A 24,138-nucleotide genomic window follows, 5' to 3' on the forward strand; every position below is an offset into this window, starting at 1 on the left:
TGGCGCCACACAGTTTTGGCCACATGGCTCACTCGTGAAAGCTGACAAAAAAAGAGCATAAACTTGCAGCGATTGACTCCCGACAAATCATCGGCGTCACTTGTTGACTGTGCGTCCAGTTAGCGACAGACATTGGCTACATACTGGATGGCCTCAATCACCCTCAACCGTCGTGAATGGCCCAGTGCGGTCTAAATACCGAGACGTTCCCGTATCAGAGACCTCTATGTTGCGGCGTAAGCCGTCTCCAAAGGAAGTGAACTCTCTGGCAAAAAATATTTTGTCTAGACGAATTATTTACCGTGGAGCACATTCACAGTTGCCATGGCAACCCCAAAAGCTCAGTTACAAAATAAATTAAGCGTGGCTTTAAATAAGAGAGCCTCTAAAAGAAAAATTTAGGTGAGAAGGAACTTATGGGACACCCTGTATACGGCGGAGTTACTGAGGATCTTTTCCGTGGATGGTGCTCGCAAAAAGAGGGCTATCAGGAAGAACGTTTTATGGTTTACAGGAAGTCGGAAGTGCATTATGGCATTGCATATTGCACCAATCATTTCTTTGTGTGCAGATGAGATATAGAGGATTCTTCATGGCTCCGAGTGGAAGATAAGGATATCTTTTCCAAGCGGGTTACTGAAAAACCGAGCGACGAAGGAGCGAGGTTTTTCTGTAACACGCGAGGAAAAGATATCCGATCTTCCACGAGTGAGCCATGAGGAATCCTATATCTTTCTATGTTGAGGTTTATTCTTAATTAATTTAATGTTATATTTAAATGTTTTCATCTATGTAAAAACAGATTTACTGTAGTTTGTTTTTATTTCATAAGTTTCGTACATAAACAGCTATTAAAAATGCCGTTGGGTTATTGACTCATCATCAGTTGAACTCTTGAATTTTTGGCTATGAACCCTCGAGACCTTATCTTTGCATCTCAGAGAGATGCAGAGATAACAAAATTTTATCTTTGCATCTCAGAGGAGTGCGAGATAGAAATATCCCTGCACTGTAGACCCAATGGCAAATAAACCTCAACTAGAAAGATAAGTATCTACATCTCGCCCTCAAATGAACAATCTAATGCGGATCATGGTCGTACGGATCTGAATATTACAAACTGCTCCGCTATGCAGCACCTTCAATTTCCAAACTCATCTTATCGAATGCTTTCATTCCAAGCATAAAAACGCGTAATAACATAGTTACCCAGAAAACATCATCCAGTCAAACCAAAAACATCTCGCATCTCTTCTTTGATCCGATACGCACTGATTAATGGAAATGAGCGCGTGCCACATCGGATTTCTGACGTGATAATTATCGCCGGTAATATTTTATGAGACGGGCCAATTTTGCCGGCGGCGCCGGCGGCGGAGGAGCGGTGCCGTGACTTGTCACGCGATTACGTGAGGTGACGTGATGTGATGATGTGGACAGCTGACGTTAGGGACCATAGAGATGTGGGTGTTTTGTGTGTTGATGTAGGCCCGCAACAGGTAAGAAAATGAAATAAGCAATTTTGTACCAAAAACCTATCAATGTCAGAAATTTGGTACACTATTCGATATCTGACGAATATAAAACTTTCATGTTTTTGTTTGCGCTTTTTTGAAAGAACTCATAACACAAGTAGCCACGGAATGCAGAACAAGCCTAGCACATGAACCTGAAATGTTGAAAGGTAACCTAAAAGTTTACACATTAGCTATCTAGGGAATATGGTAAATGATTGGAATGACAAAAATAAGGCACGCGAAGCGAGCAAAATCGTCACCGACCGTTGGCTTACATGTGTAATACTCCATCATGTTCTGGTTGTAGCGGTAGGCGGCCGTGAGGTCCATGGCCGAAAACCGCGGGGAAAACATCCCCAAATTCACCGCCGGATCCAGTTTGATAACTTCAAGTCCCGACGGTCGCGACCCGCACCGCTTCGCGCCGCTCCGCTTCGCTCGGCCGCGTGCCGCCACGAGCCGCCTCGCTCCGCTGCGCGCGAGGGTTCACCGCTCTGCTGTGGCTCCTCTCTGCCGCCGCGGGCACTGGCGATCGGTCTCGGTCACGGGCGCCGGCACACGCGGCGTTCACTGATGCGCGTGGCCGCACACACCGGTCACGGGTCGACACAAGTCACTGCGGCGCCGGCGAGCCGTCTGAGAGTCCGTCCGCGGTCTGCGACACCGCCGTCGGTCCGTCCGTCTGCCGGCAGCGGCTCCCTGCTGTTGACACGCCGAGTACCGCGGCTGACTTGGTCACGCTCCACCCGAGCTATGATTTGTCTAATTTCATAATCCATGCCTGGCCGCGCGGCGGCTGTCATCTTCGCCGGCATTTTTGTCCACCAATCAGCGCGCGCGCCGGCCCGGCCGCGCGCTAAAATCTGATCTCGATCTTTGGCCGGGCCGGAAATCTGCGCGCTGATTGGCCAGCCGGCCGTGACGTCGCCCGGGGGCGGATCGTCGCGTATCCATGGCAACGGCGCCGCCAGCCGACGGCAGAAAGTCGAGCGTCGTTCTCGACGAACAATGCCTCCGTCCGAGAGATATCTTTGTTATGCCGAATGGATGGGCCGTATTTGTGGTGATTTAGAAGTTGCCGGTTCATTTACTCAGCAGATTTCGACGCTCACCAGTATTTGCTTTTAGAAGTTTGTCATAAAGAGTTGGGCCGCGCAGAGTTGAGTGAGAGCTGGCCCGGCTCTAGCCTTCGAAGAACTTGGAGACGGGTTCGGAGGTGGCTGAACTCGTGGACCACGAACTCGGCGCCCGGCGCGGTGACCAGCTCATCAGCCGGTGAACACGATAGAGTTCAAATATTTCCTACAGAGATATGGCTCGGTGGACCACTTTGGTACTTAAATTGGCAACAGGCATGTGAGAACAGTAAATAAACTTTAAGTAAATACCGTTTTGGCTGACTCAAACAAATTTCCTGCTGTGTGTAATAAATGCAAAGCAAAGACGATACTACTTCAATTTCTATAACAGTTGCAAAGCGTAGTATCGAATTCTGCAAGTATAAATGCCAATGTAGCTCCAAATGCAAACAGACAAACCCTCAATCATGACTCAATATGATGGGGAAAAATAGTGACTCAGAAAATATTTCAGAATCAGAATTGAGATAGCATTCGATCAAACAAAAATAGGAATGCCTTATTGTATTCATTCATCTAGATTCGAGTTTAAAAACAAAGTCAAACACTCTAGTCCCCACCCCTCACCCCCGGTCAGGTCACTCAGCACCTCCCCCTCCTTTGGCGGTGCTCACGAGACGGTGAAATTTGCCGCCTTTTTGGACGGCCCGTGTCGGTAAAACAGCCCAGCAGCCCGTGACATGGCTGGCTGCCGATCCCCCGCCCGCTCAGTGAGTCGGAGGACGGGCGAGGTGTGGACTCTGCTGCTCACAGGGTGAGAGGGGACGGTGTGAGAGGGCCGGCAGGGGCGGACCCAGGGAAGAGGGGTGAGGATATGTCAGCCACCGTGCCCAAAACACCGCTCAAAATAGGGCCAATTTCACTCGAATTAATTTGCTGAGGTGGAAACATCTTAACTTACAGTTCTTGGATGTAAGGTAAGGCATTTCAACGACATTAATCCACAATAAACAAGCAAAAATTTCAAAATTCCTTGCCTATCCGACTTTTGACACCCCGCCTCCCCCGGACCCCTGCCCCCGCCTCTGCGCGCGCCAGCCGCCCAGCTGCCCAGCCGTTGTTCCCGCGCGGCCGCCGCGCTGAGCGCACGGCCTGGCGCGCCAAATAAAGACCCGCCAGACATAAAAGGCCCTTTAGGAACAGAAAAGGCACTGATTCGCGTCGGGAAAAGGCGCTCGGACGGTATTGTGCGCCAGCCGTGCCGGCGGGGCGACAGAGGAATTAATCACCCTCTGCCCGAGTGCCGGGGTACATCAAAACTCTGTTAAAGGGTGTTTATCGCGACCGGCTATAGACTGGGCAAAAATGCCAGATATGTGTGCCATACAGCGATCGGAGCTGGCGGGAAATGGATCCAGAGTAGGTGGATGGTAGGGAGGGAGAGAGAGAGAGAGAGAGAGAGAGAGAGAGAGAGAGAGAGAGAGAGAGAGAGAGAGAGAGAGAGAGAGAGAGAGAGAGAGAGAGGGAGAGGGAGAGAGGGAGAGGAGAGAGGGAGAGAGGGAGAGAGAGAGGGAGAGAGAGAGAGAGGGAGAGAGGGAGAGAGAGAGAGAGAGAGGGAAAGTGTGGGTGGATGTTAGCATATCTGAATCTGCATTATTGCAGAAGGGGCCCCTAGCAGCTGCCTTTGATGAAACACCGGTGGTGTCCTGCAAGATAACACCTCGACGAAGAAGATGTTCGGGACCGCCCGCTAGCGGAGAAATTGAACAGACCGATGGTTTACGACGCGGACCTAACAATACACTGATACCGAGGGTAGTTAGAGAGGCAATCGCACGTGCAACTAACGATCATCTATCGACGCCGCCGGCAAACCGTTGATTTTACAGCGCTGATAACGGCAAAATAAAGACGAGCCAAAGTTATGGAGATATCTGATTTAGAACATGATCATTATTTTCAACAAATCCGCTAGGTGTTTTGTTACATGGTTTGCTGCAAACTGCAGCCGAAGAGCTATTCGTTTAAACGGTCAATTAGAATAAAATGCTGACTGAATTTACATACCCCTAACTTGTGACGTGCTAACATATGCTATTGCTTTATATCGTCTATAAAAGTACCCGATGTTTGAATTCAGAGGTAGATGTTCGTGACATGAAATTTGATCGAAAGTCAGACAGATATGTGAATAGAAACGCTAGTTAATTCAATTGAATTTATTGACCGATCAGTACTTCCATATTTAATTTATAATCAGGAATAGCGTAGGCCGCCAGCAAAATTATGATAACTTACTCAGCATATGTTCAACTAAGACCCATCAAAATTGCATACCGTCGCGTTTCCAAGAGCCACTTATTTTTCATCCCAAACTAGCGGGAGACGTCACATAATATCACGGCCGAGCTCGAAACCAGGCGCGTTCCCTTCGCTCTGATTGGTCAACCTTGTCGCCGAGTGCTCTGACTTCACTGTCACGTGACCTGTCTGCCCCGGGGCACTGTCTGGAACTGGGTCTAAGAAAAGCGCTCGGCGTGTGGCAAGTGTGTATGCCAGAATATTTTTACACGGTGGTCCATATTTCACCATTTTCAAATCGAGATCTTTATATAAGGAGTGGTGTTACGTAACACAGCCAAAAGCGCTGACATCTCAGCACACGGTAGCCAAGTTCAAGTCCATCGCGTTGCGTTACTTGACTTTTATAAAAATGCAATTGGAAATACCCTTGAGCCGCATTGGGCTCGACAAAAATGATGCAGTAGTATTCCGAGCAACGTTCATGTCATCATAGGAGCCCTCAGAAGCCAGGAATGGATAAATATAGTCCCGTGTTACATATCCATTCCCTACGAGTGCTGGCACGTGCAGCTCCTAACCTCCCCCACATCTGCCCCCTCCCCCCACCCCCGCCCCACCAGCCGGCCAGTATCCAGGCGTATGAAGCCCACAATGTCTGATTGCGAAAGCGGCGACCCTCTAGCTAACACCGGGCGGGGGCGGCAGGGACAGGACAGGACCCGGTCCAGTACAATCGCCCCTGGGACCAAACCTCCGGACCATGCTGTCAGCTGGGGGAGGGGACGCCCCCTGCTCCCCCTCCCCCACTCCCACGTCCCTCCCCCGCAGTCAGCCCAGCGGGGAATCTTTCAGAGTCAATTCTCGGTATTGTCAACTGAAAATGATGAGTTTTCGAGCAGCACCCCCGGAAGCACACTGCACAAGTAAACAGGGGAAGAAGCGGCATTGATTTCGTGTTTGTGATTTGCATTCCGTTGACTGTTCGAGTCTATACAGTAGATGTAGGTACTGGTGTGATGAAGAGCACGTAAGGTAAGTTATTTTTGCTCCAAATCGCATTGATATTTGGAGATCACTCACGCTCTCTGAGATTATGCAATCTGTGATTGGTTAGTTTGCCGCCCGGCTCCTGAGGCGTAGTTCGCCGCCTGGCAACAGCCGGGGTCAGCTGTTGCTAGGTCACCCCCGGGGACAGGGCAGGTCAGCTGACCTTGACCGGCCGGCGGCCCCGGGCGACGGGCGGACAGAGGGGGAGGGGGGGGGCAGAGGACCGGAGACGGGCCGAGACGGCGCGGGGCTAGGGAAGGCTGATAGAGCTTAGGTACTGCTAACTGCTGAGGCATAATGAATTGAAATGTTTCATTTAACCCTCGCCGGCCGAGGGGGGGGGGGCGGGTGCCGCCCCCCCCCATAGGGTTTTTTTTTCGCGATAGCTCCGAAAACGCTGGCGATAGAGAGCTGAAACTTGGCATACCTGACCTTTGATCCAAGCCGGATCTTTTGACACCAACCGCATTTTTGTGTCAGGTCAGGTCACTGACCTATGACGTCATAAGTGAACCTCTGCACGGTCTTCAGATGTCGCAACTTCGCAACGCCCTCACTGCCAGAGGAGATGTCACAGGGAAATGAAACTTGCAGGATCTAGTATCCATTATGAGTCCCACAACTTGTATATCTCGGATTTTTCCTAAAGGTCATATGAGGTCAGGTCATTTTCGTGACCTCACCATTATAAGTCAATGGGGAAAAATGAAAACTGCTATTCTGGCGCCGGGAACTATCTCCAACTATCTCAAGCACACAGAATCGTGATTTGATGCACTCCTTGCAAGGTTAGATGCGTCGCTTTTGCAATGTTGACCTTGCGTGACGTCATTTATGACGTCATCAAGGTCATATTAGTTTTTGTCAATAACTCTTGATCAAATTGAGCTAGCGAGTCGGGAAAGCCACCAATGGACTCAGGAAGGCCTGCCGAATCGAATGATATGCGACATGACTTCTTTCGACCAACTTCGTGACCTGGGGGTGCTGACCTGACCTTGACCTGAGGTCAACACCCCAAGTTGACCTGACCCGGACAAAAAGTATATCATTCGACGCGCCTGAGCGAGGCGAACACGATGCTGCCAAAATCGGCGCTCTACGGCCGTTTTTTTGCGAAGTTATTCACCAAAAACTGAAGCGTACCTTGGGGCACTTGACCTGACCTCAGAGGTCACCGGTTGACCTAGGACCTTGAAATCGGGTACCAATCTCTGCGTCTCGTAACGGCGCACACGCTCGTTTTTTCCGCGACGCGCTAGCTCCGCCAGGGGCGAAACGGCGAAGGGGGGGTCGTACCCGCCCCCCCCCCTCGGCCGGCGCGTATGTAGAAAACCAATAGGTCCGGCGAGGGTTAAATGAGTAATCAGAGTTTCATGACATCTACCAAAAATAGGCATGCCTAACATAAAACCTGTTTGTAACAAAGCGTATTAAATCCGAATAATAGGTATAATGAAAAATATTGATATATCTTGATAAGAAAACTGCGAAGTGTGCCTGTAAGCAAAATTCGCATTAACGTCTGTGTATTGCAGCAGAGCTCAATCATGACAAACATTTCAACTAAGCGATCATCCCCCTAACCATATTGTACTGCCCGAGTAGCCCCCCCCCCACACACACAGACACACAGACACAGTCAGGGGTAGGGTCGCCCAATTCAGACAGCTCCATCTGCAAAGGGGTTGATTCGATTTCGACATGTTGTTTCCGGTTGACGGCTCCCATATGCGGTCCGGGGTGGGACATTGTTGTCACCCATCTGGACCCGGGCATCAACACGCCATAAACGCCAGGGGCGCGCTCAGGAAGTCATGGGGGAATGGGCTGTGAGAGTGCAGAGTGGTTTGTGAATAAAGCTGTTGATTGCGTTCATATGACTATTTCAGCTGTATTGAATGCAGAACTTGCGAATGTTGCATCGCATTTTGCATAGACCCAAGGCATTCCTATGGCCTTCTCTACGCCTTGGCTTTGGATGAAAATAACGTAACGGCTCACGACAATATGTAAAAAAAATGAAATTACAAAGAGGACTATTTTCTGAACCGCAAAATCTTCAAAGCAAACATACATTTCAAGCCTTCGCTAGCCTATGTAGTAGAGTCAGTGAATGACTCAGACTGAGTACTGACTGAGTACGCCTCTGCCGTTTGGGACACAATTTCAATGTGAGCCGCCCGTGGCTGCTGATGACGTCATTTAATGACGTCACGGGCCGGTGGCGCCCCCGGCTGCTGTGATTCTTCCCGGCGGGACGATCGGAATTAATAGGGACGTCAGAGGGCAAACTTGGTCGGCACAAATGTCCTACGGGAAACCGGCGTCAGGGGACATAGATAGGGGAGAGAGAAAGAGAGAGAGGGAGAGAGACAGAGAGAGAGAGAGAGAGAGAGAGAGAGAGAGAGAGAGAGAGAGAGAGAGAGAGAGAGAGAGAGAGAGAGAGGAGAGAGAGAGAGAGAGAGAGAGAGAGAGAGAGAGAGAGAGAGAGAGAGAGAGAGAGAGAGAGAGAGAGAGAGAGAGAGAGAGAGAGAGAGAGAGAGAGAGAGAGAGAGAGAGAGAGAGAGAGAGAGAGAGAGAGGAGAGAGAGCGGCAACAGACAGGATCATCGATGTAAAATGCTGATATATTATAAACAAGAATACAGAGCAAAAAAAAAAAAAAAAAAAACAACAACAACATAGGGCGATATAAGTACGGAAATAAAATGAAATGTACAATCAAGGTTTTGAGTAGTCACAAAATATAAAGACTTATGACGTAATTTGCATACTCATTATCACTCCTTTTTACAAGAGGTGTTTTCCAGAGAGGTGTTTTCCAGAGACTGAGTGGCTATGATTTTGATGAAGCGCACCTCATCACCACTTCGTGGACGCGTCTATTAAATGAATAGCTCAAATAAATGAATGAGTTCTTCTTTGCATATGACACATCATTTTTCTTACTTCTAGGTACCTCCTTCACTCCACAATTTTACCGACTATCCAGAGACCCCATTTCTCAATGCTTTCAGTCTAATGCCTCGTCATTGTCGCCGAAATTATAATTTGCCTTGATCAATGAGCCAGTATCCTCATCTAATTACCTAAGCCGCAGACTTCTTGCCCAATATCAGCCTCCATTTCACATTTATAATCAGCTCTCCGGGCGCGGGCGCAAGCTCCAGAGCCCTGCGTTTTATCAGCGCTGCCTTTTTGGATGCGTTGGCGGCATAGAGCACGTGCACTCATCCTCTCCCCTGCTCCGCACTCTGGCACCGCAATCAATCATCGAGCGCCGGCCGCGGTGTCGAATTTTAATTTGGGGTTAATTTTCCCACCACCGGCCACAAAAGCGGCGCTCCTGTTTGGCATTTTCGCCAGCCAGTGGCGGATGCAGATAGGGCTCCCCTAAAAATCACCGGAAATTACTGGCGAACACTCGCCAACACCGAAATCAGACACGATTTTAGCACGGGAGATCACATCCGGTTCGATGAGATCCCCTCCGACACTCTCGAGTGACCCCCCTGATTGTCTTCCTGGCGGCGCCCGTGCGCGCCGCGTCGATGCGGCGAGTTTTATATTAGATCCTGGCTGGTGTTGGATGACGCCGGCGTGGCGTTTTGACAGTTCATCGCCGCCGCTTTGTCGACGAAATATGGCGCGGTGCGCCGCATTAGTGCCGCAGCACCGAGAGGCAATCCCTGCGGAGGTGCGACGTGCGGCGGCGCGGCGAATTTGGCGCAGACATCCATCATCGCGCTGTGCAGAGCTGATGATGTCTGCCGCCGAGGGGGAGGGGGGGGGGGTGACGGGGGGGATACAAGACAAAGGGCACAGGGATTGTGGAGTTTAGGTGGACAGAATTATCTATTTCGCCAAACCCGAATAAGAGGTCTTTATATTTTTTTTTAGCGAAAACTTTTTATCGGTAACCGTTTTTCGCTTAACCACTCCTGTTATAACCAAACATATTCAATGTAGCCGGAGTAAAACCACTAGTTACGGAAAACTAACCTCAAATGTCGTGTACCCGACCGCACGTTCTCAACACCTAGACCTTAACACCGCAATATTTTCCCCTTAATGCGTCATCATTACCACCACAGAATATCCGGACCTCCCAGGAAACTTCCGTCTCACCTGCGGGGCACCACCCGTCCAGAACCAATGACGTCATAAACCCTGAGGCCAACCGCCGGCCTCCGGCGTTGATTTCGGTCAGCCTTGACCAATGCCGCAGCGAAGGCACCTCAGAAGCGGCCGGCACGTGGGATAAAGAGTATAAATCCAACCTCTCAGTTGCACCGACAAGACAGGTTGACAGATAAATGCCCCCGATTTGACAGCAATTTGTCATCGGAATCGTTTGTGTCGGCATCAGGGCGGGGAGAGGGGCGGAAGGGACGGTGGCAGAGGAGGGGAGGGTCCCCCGTTCAGAGGTCACGGGTGGCGGGCAGTGGGACGGACCGCCGCTGGCTGCGGTCCGGCGAACAGCGCTCGAGGGCAGCGGTCCGAGCAGTGATAACTCAGCGCAGAACAGGGCGGCGTTGTTAGAGACCACACACCGCCGGCCATCTGAGCGCGACGGCCGACAGCGAATTTAGCTCTACCAGTTGGCCCGAAATAGGTCCTTCCAAAAGAGCTGCACTTAGAGCAGCCCATCCTTCAACAAAACGGATCAGAAAGGAAAAAGTCAATGAGAGACTCCTTACGAGGTGTTCCAGTCCTCGGGGCAGCCCCAGGCCCAGTTGAAGCCTCTGATTCCCGAACCCCCGAGCTCATGCGACACCTAGCGACAGTACCGTGAACCTTCGACTCTCCTTTTACACAAGTGGCAGCACCATCGCACCTGCCGCGGCGGCAGACCCCAGAGGTCGCTCCACTGACGGCCCTGGGACGCATCGGACCACATAGGTAGCGACGGGCCGTCGCGTCTCCACCGGTCCATCGTTTGCTACGGTTATCAATGGATTAATGACGCTCCCATTCTGCTCAGACCGGAGGAATGTTTATGAATCTCGATCGCCGCACAGAGGAGCGCCAAGTTATCAGGGAGCCTAACAAAGTGTCTAGTCGTGCTGGGCTCGGGACGGGCTCTCAAAGCCTGAACTAACACCACTGGGGAATGCATTGAGCTGGTAGGATATCTAAACATCCCAGGAATGTGATTAGACTGGATTCATGATGTTATTAATGTTTTTGGGGTGGTCCGCGCCTGTCCAATTTAGAACGATGTCTGAAGGAGCGAATGGTAAATGAAAGTCAACAAATTTACATTTTTTTACTTGGAAATTCTAAGCCCTGCAGGTTGAATGAGAGTCTTGCATCACATGGTGAACTGGCATAAGCAGATAGGAATTTCCCAATTTCAACTGACATATGGCGGCTGGGGTAATGCGCAGCAAGACAACAGATGGCTAACTGGATTGAAAATGCCTCTGTTACTGTCTCTGCTCTTCGCCATATTTCGTCTGTTCGTCTCTCTGCAGTTTATCTGTCTGTATGGCAGTCTGTATGACAGTCTGTCTGCAGTCTGTCAGTATGGCAGTCTGCCTAGGGTGCAGGACTTGAGACGGATGTAGTTGCACCATTCATACATAAAAACCGCTTAAGGTGATGCAATAGGAAATCAGGACACATGATTAACGTTCATATGCAGAAACACTAACAGCTGATGGAAATCTCCCGGATGCAGGACAGGGGACACCCGTTTATAAGACTCATAAACAGCTATAAATATCGCATATTCATGCAGTAATACGATGCCCCTCAATCATAAGTGCATGGCTAAACTGGTGGCAGCAGGGTGCGCTATATTTACAGGTGCTCATCTTCTAAAAGCTGTGAATGTGAAGGTGAATCCTATACGGTGCACACAGTGAGCAATGAGTGAACAAACAGTGAAACATCAGTGCACGGGCGGTGCTCTACGACACAGTGCCACATTTGGGTCATAAACGGGCATAGCATGACTTAAATCAATGTTCTATCAGACATCCAAAACATTTGAACTAACTTACGGAGAGATATGAATTTAACAGATTTTATTTCACAAATAAAACGTTATAGCAATGAGCAAAGATACAAAAACTGCAAAACAAATGCAATAAAAGCAAGCAAGCATCGATAAGCGAAAGGTCAACGACCTTTGTATATTCGCAATGAAAAAGAAACACGAGTTAAGTCAGCTTCCGGAAGTGCAGTCCTAACCAGCGATGAAGATGTCACGAGCTTATTAATTATTCCGACACCACGCGGACAAATCTTGTAGTCATATTGAAACAATCCATCAAGGCAGACCATTTTGTTTAGCCGGTCTGAACACCTGTTAACGTTTATGTTTGAGTCGTGTCGATGGCCTGTTAGACACTGAATGCTGAATAGGACTCACTGAATATTACTCCAAATAAGTAGTCCGTGGATCCAACATCTGCCATGTTCATACGTTGACCCAAATGTGACTCTGCACTAGCATGCAACGTTCGAAACAAATACACTCGAGGGAAAACACCAAGCTTTAATTTCATAATAAGTTAGCGTTAATATCATCGATAATACGGTATGAAAAAGAGAATGGAGAGTGCCTGTTTTTTGTCCTCCTTATTTCATAATGTTTGCAAGCACAATAGGCTCCTCTTTAGTTTATCTTATGTTTATGCAAATGAAATAGAAGCCTACATGATTGTATCACTATAGAGTTTCCCCTCGAGTGTCACACATTTAGACGGACCGGTGCAGACGGGTACCGGGTTTCACCGACCACAGCTGGACCGAGACGGACACTACAACGGCGCCTAGGAGCAAACCATTGAAACCATCAAACCAAACAATATTTTAGCTTGAATAAAATATGCAGAAAAAACGAAGTCAACAACCAAAATTTCTGCAAAAATACATGTCTATGAAATGCTTACTTGTTGAAACCTATGAAAATGACAGAGGTAAAGAAAATTTAAACTTTGAAAAACAGAAATCAGCCAAAAATTAATAGTCGCGCGCTGTAATCTACCCCGGCGCCTCTGTCCGTCTGTCTGCTGCCCGCTGTGTGTGTGTCGGCTCCACCCCTCCCCGTCGGTGAGGTGCGGTGCGGTGCACTTACCATCCTCAGTCGGAGATTGTGCGGTGCCGGTGCTCTTGATACCCTTCGTCGAAGGGTACTTACCTGAAACAACAAAACACGCGCCATTAGAAACACACTCGACACCCAAAAACACCACACGGACAAAAACAAATAACAAAACGCCGCGCACGAACAAAGACGAGCGCTGTAATCGCACCTTACTATCATTACAGCTCAATTAACCGGGCTCGCTCGCCTCCAACTGTGTGGGCAGACAAAGATAGGTCGTTTGACGAGCCATATTAAATAAATAAAGTCATTGAGATCTAGTCTCGCGGCGCCGGTTGTCCAACCCGGTTTATGTTTATAGTGCTCTGAAGTGTGTCGTTGCAGGCGCCTTGAGGGGCAGTTCCAGATGAGATATCAGAAGCTGTTTGGAGTATGGTAGGGCTATTGTGTAATGGAGAGAGAGAGAGAGAGGGAGAGAGAGAGAGAGAGAGAGAGAGAGAGAGAGAGAGAGAGAGAGAGAGAGAGAGAGAGAGAGAGAGAGAGAGAGAGAGAGAGAGAGAGAGAGAGAGAGAGAGAGAGAGAGAGAGAGAGAGAGAGAGAGAGAGCGCGCAGAAAAGGAGAGGTGGTTTATCATGCTTCGCAGGAGCAGGGCATACGTGTTTGAAAAAAAAATATTTTCGAACAGATAGCCGCATTCGGATACCTCAGCACATTCTCAGCGCTTTATCTAAAGCAAGCCATCAAACCACGGCGCGGTCTAATTAGACAACTAACACAGCTGTCTCCATCCATCATATCTCACAAACGGCACTGAAAACTGACCCCTCCTCACACCGGTCTCTCTCTCTCTCTCTCTCTCTCTCTCTCTCTCTCTCTCTCTCTCTCTCTCTCTCTCTCCCTCCCATGTCCCTCTCTCCTTCCTGAGTCCCTCTGCCCCCCCCCCCCCCCATATCCGACAGCGCGCCCCGGGAAGATGGTTATCCCGCCCCCAATTTGTCACCAGACCAGCGCGCCATCCCTCTCTCACGCGGCGCCGTCGGGGCCCTGTCACAATCTCTGTCCGTAGACAGATCACATTCCATGATCGTATCAGGCACGCGTCCCGAAATGATCGAACACTCCGAATATAGATAGTGCCTCGAGCCGCCAGCCGAGGAGCAAAATCATCACAACACGACACAGGGCAGATTATCAGCCGTGTTTAGCGTCATATCCAGCTAAATGTCCACCATTAAAACACCTCACCTGCCTGAATTATATTCCAGAAATATTTTCCCAGCCTCCCCCACCTGCCACGTCGAGTATCACCGTGAGCGACGCTAGCGCCACGCGGCGGCGGCTGGTGGAACTACGCCGCCAGCTGCCGCGAACGGAAGTGGGCCGCGGCCCGGGCCATTTTTTATCATTACCTTCATTTGGGCGGCGTTCATTAGGGACCGGGCCGGATGCGGACGCGTCGCCCCGGGCGCGGAAGTGGCCCAGGGTTGTTGTGATGTCTGGGGCGCAGCCGGACGGACGGACGGACACACCAGTTATTACGGCATGGTCACCCTTCTGGCTTTGCCCTGGACTCGGTCCCCCCCCCCCCACCCGCCACCCACACGGGAAGTGTTATGATGACTCGGGGTTTGGCCGGCCGAACCCCAGCTAATGTCCACTCACAGTGGTGGTCTGCTTTCATATTACCGCTGGTTCGTTGTGCTGTTCAAAGTACCGTGATATCATCTCATGTCCGCGTATAGAGGTGATAGCACATTACCCAAACACACCATGAAGTTGGAACAAGATTGCACGCAGAATCACGCATCAGAAAACCCTTTCAGTGTCATTCTCTGTCTAAAATTATCGCCACCATGTGTTACCCACGGCCCATCTAGCCAAAATCACGACGATCATGAGCTCTGCCGCGTAGCTCTTCTGCGTAATGTGGCCTGCGTACCGCGCTAATTCGCCGTAAAGTGAGCCAATCTGCTCTCTCGGCGCTGCGGGCGAGATCTGGTCGGTAGCCCGTTAGTCGAGTGTGTCACGTTTGAAGCGCCTGTCATCTGCCGTCCTGCCACGATGACAGCTGCTGCAGTGATTTCTGTCATCTCCTGTCCTATCCCTGACATTAGTTGACACCTGTTGTTCATTTTCTGTCATCTTCTGTCCTAGTCGAGTGGGCAGAACGGAGAAACGCTCACAAAGAGCAGCAGCTTGGGGGACCAGTGTGCTATGCAATAAAAACGGTGTCAGAATATTTCCTTTTTCTGATGCTCCAGGAATATTTACTGGCCCTCACCTATGCTCCAATCTTTGTCCACAATGTCCAATCATCCTTTCCTCGTGTTCAGCCAGAACTGAGGCAATGAGGTCATTTTCTGTTACACACAGCGATTCCAGTGACACTGTGCCGGTAAAATAGGACCGATCAGCGCTTCACCGCCGCCATCTTGCAACAGTCCTCGTATAATACCGAGGTGATATGTCAGCCTTTGTGTTCTGGGCAGCACAAATAGGCAGTGCTGCTGGCGAACAAAGCCAGCATCAGTCGCGTTATGGCTGCACTTCCGCTGCAGTTTTATTTACTGCGGTTAGAGCCGAGAGGCGAGGGTATGATATTCACTGCGATAATGGCAGCGAATGCTCCAATACACAGCACGGGGAATCACCAATAGACTGATAGAAACCATGCACAGCTTTGTGTGTCTACTAAATCTGGGACAAGTTCCGCAAAACGCCGTGTGAAACGACACTAAACTAGCTCACTTCCTGACCTTGGCAACACGCCTTCAACTAGCGCGTTCACGACTTCCGGGTCTAATAAAACACAAAATCATCGCTTCCGGTTTTGGGTAGACGATCTGTTATTTTTAGCTACGTCAGTTGGACGTCAGTTGCGCATCGCATCACGTGACACGTCATCCTCGCGTCAAGTCACACCTGTCGTCACCACCAGGGGGCGCTGGCGTCACGTGACGCCGCCGTCACGACCGCGGTCTGTCACGTGACGATGGAGAAACTGGGCTCGTGACGGTCGCCACGGGGAAACCTCACGGCACCACGGCGCACCGGCGGGGCACGTGGGGGCGGGGGGGGGGGGGGTGGCGGTGTGGGGTGGGGGTGGGGGCAAACTGGTGTAATGAGAGTTTGGAGTAGGTTGTAATTTGTTGTGTATGGGATGTTCATCCGAGGTTGGGTAAATGGAAGTCTCACAACAAATACTAGACAAATTAATATGTAGGTATCCACTTATCAATAAAAAGGATTATTTTTGACGATCATTTATGATCACGATCACATTCAAAACAAGCCTCTAACTTCAATTTTAGCTCCGTTTCTTGGATATTTTCTACACCTATGTGATGTCCTCGACGCGACATTTGTGTGACGTCACATGTTTCACGGCGTAACGCGTATCAGTGCGTCGGAATCGCCGCCACCGAGACAAACAAGCCGAAACACGCGGGAACAATGTAGCTAATTTCGCACCAAGGCGCTTTAAAGACCGGAGAGCCTAGGCTGTATAAGGTCTCGTTAAACGTGAAAACCAGACACCCGGAATAGCTACAAGAGTGACTGATCAAAGAAGTGGCCTAGAATTCATCCAAGTTGTGTTTTTGGGTTTAGTAGAGCAAAGGGAAAGCTATGTAGTAGAAAGTAAGGGAAAGATGGGGGAGAGCCGCGGGCAATACCTGAGTTTATGTGAGCCATACAGCGAAACGGATGCAGTAAATAGTCGAAAACTGGTAGCAAATTCCCAATATTCTATCTGCGCGTGTCTTTCCCTGCTTCACACTACAAATCCCGGCCCAATAAACGTCCCATTTATCTGGATTAGCAGAGGCATTGACCCAATGGTTCACCAAACACAATACCATTACCCGGGACGGACGCACAAAGCCTTGCCTTTCCATGGACCCAGCCCCGACCAGCGCTATCTCAATGCTGTGCACTGTCCTGGGCTCTGGTGGCCCCAAAGTCTCCTAGAAATACTCCCAGCCCGTAAATTCCTCGACAGAACCAGAATTCGGTGTCGCTTTCTCGTTCTCTTCTGTGGCCCAACGAACATGAAATAGCAATATGCAAACCATGAAAGCATTGCACTTATATCAGAGAAACTAACAAACAGATACAGACTCATCAACAGTTTTATCTCCAACAGCGCCTCCAACTGATAGGATCAGCGGATCAGCAAGTAGCAACCGCACCTATCTGAGCTGCCTCTCGAGCTGATATGGTCAGCAGGTCAGCAGCTCTTCCCCCAACCGGCCACGGACCGATACGGGCCGCTGACCCAGGCCCGGGCGGTATCACATAGCTGATCAGTTGACCCGGTCAGCGGCTTAGGCAGCTTATGGCTGGCTGAAGAGGGAGGAACGGCCGGCAAGGGGCACTGTTTAAAAGGCAATGTCAGTTGTAAAAGCCCTCAACCTGAGATTGTTTGGCTATTACTTTTAGTCGCAACTTGTGCTCTTTCAAATTATCAATTAATCATCATCATCATCACATGTAAATTCATTCAACAAAGACCCAGTCCTAAACGTGCAATGCACTGCATTTTTTTCGCACAACCGTCTATGCATCCATCTTAAAAAAGTACAGTCTCACATCCCATTCAATACCCACTGCACCTGCAAGGCCGTATAAGAGAGGTAGAATCATCCCGCAATTTCCAATGGACCGGTCGCTAAGCATTAGCGTGACGTCACTGGTGGAGACCGCGCGGCGCCCGGCTCCAAGCCGTACGTCGGGTACATTTGGCACTTTATCGCTGTTATTACTGAACGTAACGACAACTAATGAGTAATGACTCTTAATAACTTTTTACCCACCTATTTCCTTGTCGATACATTGCCGACCCGAGCCCCAGGGTTGACAATCTTGGGGTATGGATTGGGTCGGATGGGCGACCTCGCGACGGGGGTAGGAACGATTGCAATTGTTGTGTCCCGCACCGCCGATTGCATTCTCTATCTGCACCCGGAGGGGGGGAGGGGGTTAGGGGGCACGTGCCCCCATCGGATCAGGGGGCCTCTCGGGCCCGACGGGCCCTGCGACGCCAATTGGTGGCTGAGGGTCCACGCTGGCATTTTCGACTCAGAAGGGCCCCACAGGGCTCGAAAGAACACCTTATGTGCTCCGAATAGCCACACTTCTCTCCATAAGAGCCACACACCGACTTTTTATTGTTCCTTGTCGGCATTTGAGGGCCCCTTGCCGGTCTCTCAGGGCCCATTAGCGACCTCTGAGGGCTACTTGCTGGCCTCTGAGGGCCCTTACCGGCCTATCAGGGACCAGCAGCTCTAAGGGTGACACACGCGCCTGTGATGACCCCCTAAACCAATGGTTGAAGGCCCCCACAACGGCGCCTGCGAGGGCCCACACCGGCGGCTGTGAAAGTCCCAAACCGGTGCCCAGCTGAGGGCCCCACACTGCCACCTCTGAGTTCAACCGGCACCCCTGAATGAAGTTCCAAAGGCCCAAACCAGTGCTTCTTAAGGCCACATATCGGCGGCTCTGAGGGCTCAACGCCGGAGCCTCTGACGGCCTAAGACGGGACCTTCGCATCGGACGGCCACTCACCGGTGACTTTTGAGGGCCCCCACTGGCGTCTGAGAGTACCTTGCTGGTCTCTGAGGACTCCACAGGGCTCCTGAAGACACCGCAGACCTTTTGAGGGCCCCTTGTCGGTCTCTGATAGCCCCTGTCGGCTTATAGGGTTCGAGCCAGCAGCCCTAAGGGTCCCACACCCGACTGTGATGACCCCACACTGCAGTGTCTCTGAGGGCCCACAATGGCAACTGTGAGGACCCTCACCGGCGCCTCTGAGGGCCATGCACACTAGCACCTCAGAGGGCCCACAGGCCACAGCGGCACCTCTGGGGCCCCGCACCAATGCCTCTGAAGTCTGAGGGCCTCACACCGGTACCTACCTGTGAGGGCCCACACCAGTGCCTCCAAAGGCTTCATAACCGGCGGCCCTGAGGGCACTACACCGGTGATTTTTTGGGGACTACCGAAGGCACAACACAATCCCTTAGTCTCGCTGAGTTTCTATCCCGATCCCATACCGGCTTCTATCCCAATTCCGGCTCAACTAATTAGCAGCCCCCCCCCCATGGGTCAGCGGCGCCGCGCCGGTGTCGGTGCCGGGGGCCAGCGCCATCGGGGCGGCAGTCGGCCACGCGCACTCAATGGTTAGCGCTTAGCACCGGCGGCTAGCGCACGCCCGGCGTGTTATCGGCCATGAGCCGCTCCAAATCGGCTGCAGTAACTGGTCGATATAGGTAGTAAGCAGATGAGGAGATGCGGGTGGATTGATGACCGGCAAGCTTTTGTGCTTTACGAGGGCGAAGGGTCGAAGTCGGCTGCTAAGCCGTGAGCGGATTTTATCAGATGCCGGTTCACTATGACCTTTATCCGGGTCCTGGTCCGCTGACGCACTCTTGGAGAGCCGAATCACAGCAAAACTCCATCCGCGACTGTATCTATACGGCTTACGCTTTTCTGAAAACGTATGCGTTTGGCCTTCTAAGGGCCCGGCCGGCCGGCCGGCCCCGATTGGCGATCCACCAGTGACGTCACTGGTAGTGTTAAGCTGATTGGCGAATAATACATGGGGAGAACCGGGACGACATCCCCCTGTGCACCTGCAATTCACTCCTCTAGCCTCTATCTCTGACCGTTTGAATTTTGCACCGCGTTACGTGCACCTTGTGACTAGGCATCTTCTGCTGCGCTAGTCGCACCTGTGCACGGGCGCCGCCGAGCGGCTCTGTGGGCCCCGTATCAATCAATAATCGAACGATACGTGAGTCGAAGAGGTGGGTGCAGTCATGGAGCTGAGACGACCGGGAAAGGGGGGGGGGGATGGAGTGGGGCTCGAGTGACACTCCCCAAGAACGAGACATGTGGAATATCTATCCGCGAATCACGGCTAAAAGACAAACGGGTCTTTCTCCGATTGTCTTCCAAGAGAACTGTCCCAAATCATGCATACCAGCCGAATAGTTTACATTGTAGTGCATTCCAAACGAGAAGCGAGGTATTTGCCGGCCAGCCCTGCAGCTGTTGTCATGGCAACAAGCACAGCCGATCAGCACATGACGTAGTCAGCTGTTGCAAACGGACAGACAGATGTAGATTTCCCGGAGACGACACCTGCTTTCCAAGCGTCTGGGGGCTTAGCCAGCTAAACAATGCAACCTATCAGCTGTGTGTCGAGGGACAGACACCGCCAGTTTCACAAACACGCGTGAACTTCCATCCACCGATCTTTTACCTCGCAGAGACGCCGTAAGCAAGACAACACATTCCGTCTAGTCATGCTCAATGTCATGCTATGATATATACCCACGATTAAACTACGTGAAACTACACACACATAAACCCTTCACCAATACAGCTCTGAGAAATTGATCACAGGCTCATTTGGAATAATTCATACCCGCTGCGTGGCTGGTATCATGAACAAATTTCATTATAATTTCTGTCGGATTATGAGGTGCTGGTCCGGCCCTAATGTGGTAGCCCGGTCCGAGTGGGGTCGGTGTTCGCTACACCAAGTTACGAGTACGGCCGCCGCCGCCGCTGCCAGCGGCACGCATGGCGCAGGTTAGGCCAGAGGATGAAACACGCCGCGAGAGCCGGCAGTGACCTTATGTAATTATATACCTGCGATTACCTCAAATATATTATCAAAATAAAGGAGTACAGCAGCCAGACTCTTCATTTTGAAGGGAAGCAAGATATGAGAGCGAAGCTTCCAAAGCTAGTTCAAGTTGGTTGGCTGTTGACGACACCCTATATAATGAAACGAAGTGTTAGCCAAAACTCTCACGCAATTCCAAGGAACCGGAAAGACGAAGACCATGAATCTTACCAAGTATCGAACCAGAATAGCTGAATTAAAGGCAAGAAGTCTACCTCTGGACCTGCTTGTTTCCCCTCCAACGCCTCTTCACCCAGTATCACAACCAGTTACCCCCAGCAGCCCAGGAGCGCGGGCCAGCTCGATCAACCCTCCCCTCCCCCTCCCCGCCTCCCCAATCACCGAGAATTAGCGACTGGGCTGAGTTTACGGGCCGTAATCAGCCGGTTAGACGGTGATTAGAGTTCAACACGACGGCCAGAAGTTAGGGCCGGCCCGAGAGCGCGCCCGCGCACGAGCGGTACGCTTTTTGTGCGGCAGGAGGGGGGAGGGGAGGGGGTGCTCCTGTGCGTGGGGGTGGGAAGATGCTACCGTGGAACGAATGAATAACGGGGCAGGTGAACGAAACTGAGATCGGGGTTCCTCTCGGCATGTTGAATCATCGGAAAAGAAAGAGAAACAGAAGCTGCGAAAAGTTGACGGCTTCAAGATGAATGTGATTAATATTCGTTCAATGTTCTCCGTCCGGAATGCACAATGGTTTTTTGATTTATTGAACGAGTTTCGTGTTAACGAAGTCATATGGACATGGTTTATGAGAGAAAAAATAACAGGTAAATTATGTTCAATATAATTAATTGATTAATTACACCCGCGGGAGGTGCTGAAAACAGTAAATCGTGTTCATGAACAGAAGCCATTAGGAGTGGCAATGACCTATCGGTATCGGCAGCTGGGCTCTGCTTGGCAACTGAGAAGGCATCGCCAAGGTAATTAGTCTATTTTGACTAGTCGGGGCTGATTTTAAATCCGAAGAAATTTGAAAGATCACCATCACTCAGACGAAATATGATGTATAGTGGAGTATCAGACGGAATCAACTGTCGCCAAACTGGTCAAACTAAGCAATACTTACAACTACTTTCAGGGGCTCGATTAAGTCACAACCAGGACCCAGCACTCGCAATTACAAGCCTGCCTTGTAAGATATCTCCACTACAACTCAGACTCAGATTACAATCACGCCACTCTAGTTAGTCCCTCAGTAAGTTCAGCAGCCTCAGTCAGGGCTGAAGCTAGCTGATCCCAGGGTATCCTCACCGGCGGTATATAAACTCCATCGACATTACGTCTGGCCATGTAAATGGGAGCGGTGCTACTCATAAAGCGTGGAATGCGTCCGCCGTAGGGCGCGCTCAGAGCAGCCCGTCTGATATAAATAACAGCGGCCACAGGACAGGCGGGATGGGGCAGTGGGGCCGGGCAGAGCGGCCGGTGAGTCTGACAGGAGAGGGAGAGAGTGAGGGAGAGAGGGAGAGAGGAAGAGAGGGAGAGAGAGAGAGAGAGAGAGAGAGAGAGAGAGAGAGAGAGAGAGAAAGAGAAAGAGAAAGAGAGAGAGAGAGGAGGGGAGAGAAGGGAGAGAGAGAGTGAGGAAGAGAGAGAGAGAGAGAGAGAGGGAGGGAGAGAGAGAGGAGGGGAGAGAAGGGAGAGAGAGAGTGAGGAAGAGAGAGAGAGAGAGAGAGAGAGAGAGAGAGAGAGAGAGAGAGAGAGAGAGAGGGAGAGAGAGGGAGAGAGAGGGAGAGAGAGGGAGGGACAGTCCGAAAGACAGACTCGGACGGTGAGCATATTTAGTTCGGGAGAGTACAGTAGTCCACATTACCCAATCTGGTCCATCTTGAATTAGAGTGATAAGAACAGGGTCAAATATAGTACCTATATTTTTCATAAATACAGTTATGATATAATGTCAAGTATTTGGAATGCATTTCTACGTCCTGTGGTTGCATTTGCCAGCAATTGTTTTACTCGTAAAACGTTCATGTCTCGCGCCGGCCACGACAGCATTTTTTTATAGGGAGAAGGATGTATCATGTTCAGAGTCCATGATGCAATGAAAACGGGCGTAAAGTGATTGCTCCTGATCCCATTGAGTGACCTCTTTGAACGCTTCTGAAAATCATAAACAGCGTGAGAAAACGCTCCGGCGTATTATCGCCATGTTGCTGTCTGTGTTTTTGGCGAACACTCAGCGGCAGACATAATAAAATCAGCCTCACCGTTAGAACAGGAACATTAGCATGCACTAAAACCTCGCAACCAAACAAGTGATCGGTTTGCGCGCTTCCGTTGCTAATTTGTTAGACGAGAAGGGCAGAAGCGATAAAGAAACCCACCCGGAGAAGGGTTACCTGACCAGGAAATAACTACGGCGTCGTTTGTGTTTGCAAAGAGAGGAGCTGAACTAGGGTCTGTCTGTCAAGAAATCACTTTCTTGAAAGTTAATCCCCAACGAGCGTCATTTGAAAGACAAGATGTTTTCTCGGATACAATTCCTAAGAGATGACGCAAAGATGACCATATGAAAATACACTAAACGAACAGTTGATGTGAAGTCGTGACAATTTGTGAGATGCAAGACGACGGTTGAAAATTGTTTGTCTGATGACTTTGTAAACATTTCTTAGAGACACTGAACTTCATTGACTGGGATAAATTCAAAGACAAAGCTAATGGAGTGAAAGAAAACATTTCGCGGCTTCGTGCTTTTGTACTGCATGCTGAGTGGTGTCAAACGATTTAAATTTTTACAATATCCGTTTCCGATTAAATTGCCAATAACGATCAGCTCGATCAATAAATAGATATTTATCTTTACCTAGCACACCCGACACAACCACATCAAACCATAAACGGGAAACATCATACTAAACCTCGCGTGAAACAAAAACTGTTTACTGCCAAACTTTGACCTGGACCATCACTCAAGTCATTTTTAAACCCTAACCAGACAATTTGCTTACTACATGACAGGAACATGCTGCTAGGTCTATCGGCCGGCCGATTAAGCCATGGTAACCCTACCCTGATATTTACACCCCGCTATCTACCACTTACCTCCCAATCCGGCGTTTTACGGTCGCCTCGGATCATAGCGCGTGCAGCCCGGATTCACCCATAAACGACCTAATCACTCTTCACGGGGTTTGGCAGGCGCATCTGAATTCGTCTTTAGGCACAGTTAGGTCGAGTTTATGTGGGTAGCCGAATGTTCAAAGACGGACACAACTACCGTCCATCACTTCCGTGTCTCAACATCGGTACTCAGTGTCTCATTCCGAGACACTCTGAGACACTCTGAGACACTCTGAGACATTCTGGGAAACTATGAATCACTGGTCAACTCTGAGACACTCTAAGGTGATCCTGGTTACCGAGTGTCAATATAAATAATGTTACAAGCTACTGCTGCTCGTCTCTCCATTTTTGTTTCGATTCAACG

At 50.3% G+C, this 24,138-nt stretch overlaps 1 protein-coding gene across 1 annotated transcript in view; it reads right to left on the reverse strand.

Moving 5' to 3' along the window:
• Positions 1–24,138, reverse strand: part of LOC122370525 (protein gooseberry-neuro-like) — a 109,808-nt gene that overhangs the window by 19,049 nt on the left and 66,621 nt on the right. Inside the window, exon 3 of the mRNA XM_043346188.1 lies at positions 13,037–13,099. Coding sequence (XP_043202123.1) covers positions 13,037–13,099 — 63 coding nt within the window. The remainder of the gene's footprint in view (positions 1–13,036; positions 13,100–24,138) is intronic.

This window comes from Amphibalanus amphitrite, unplaced genomic scaffold (assembly GCF_019059575.1).
Source record: "Amphibalanus amphitrite isolate SeventyFive unplaced genomic scaffold, NRLGWU_Aamphi_draft 001141F_arrow, whole genome shotgun sequence".
Lineage (NCBI taxonomy): Eukaryota > Metazoa > Arthropoda > Thecostraca > Balanomorpha > Balanidae > Amphibalanus > Amphibalanus amphitrite.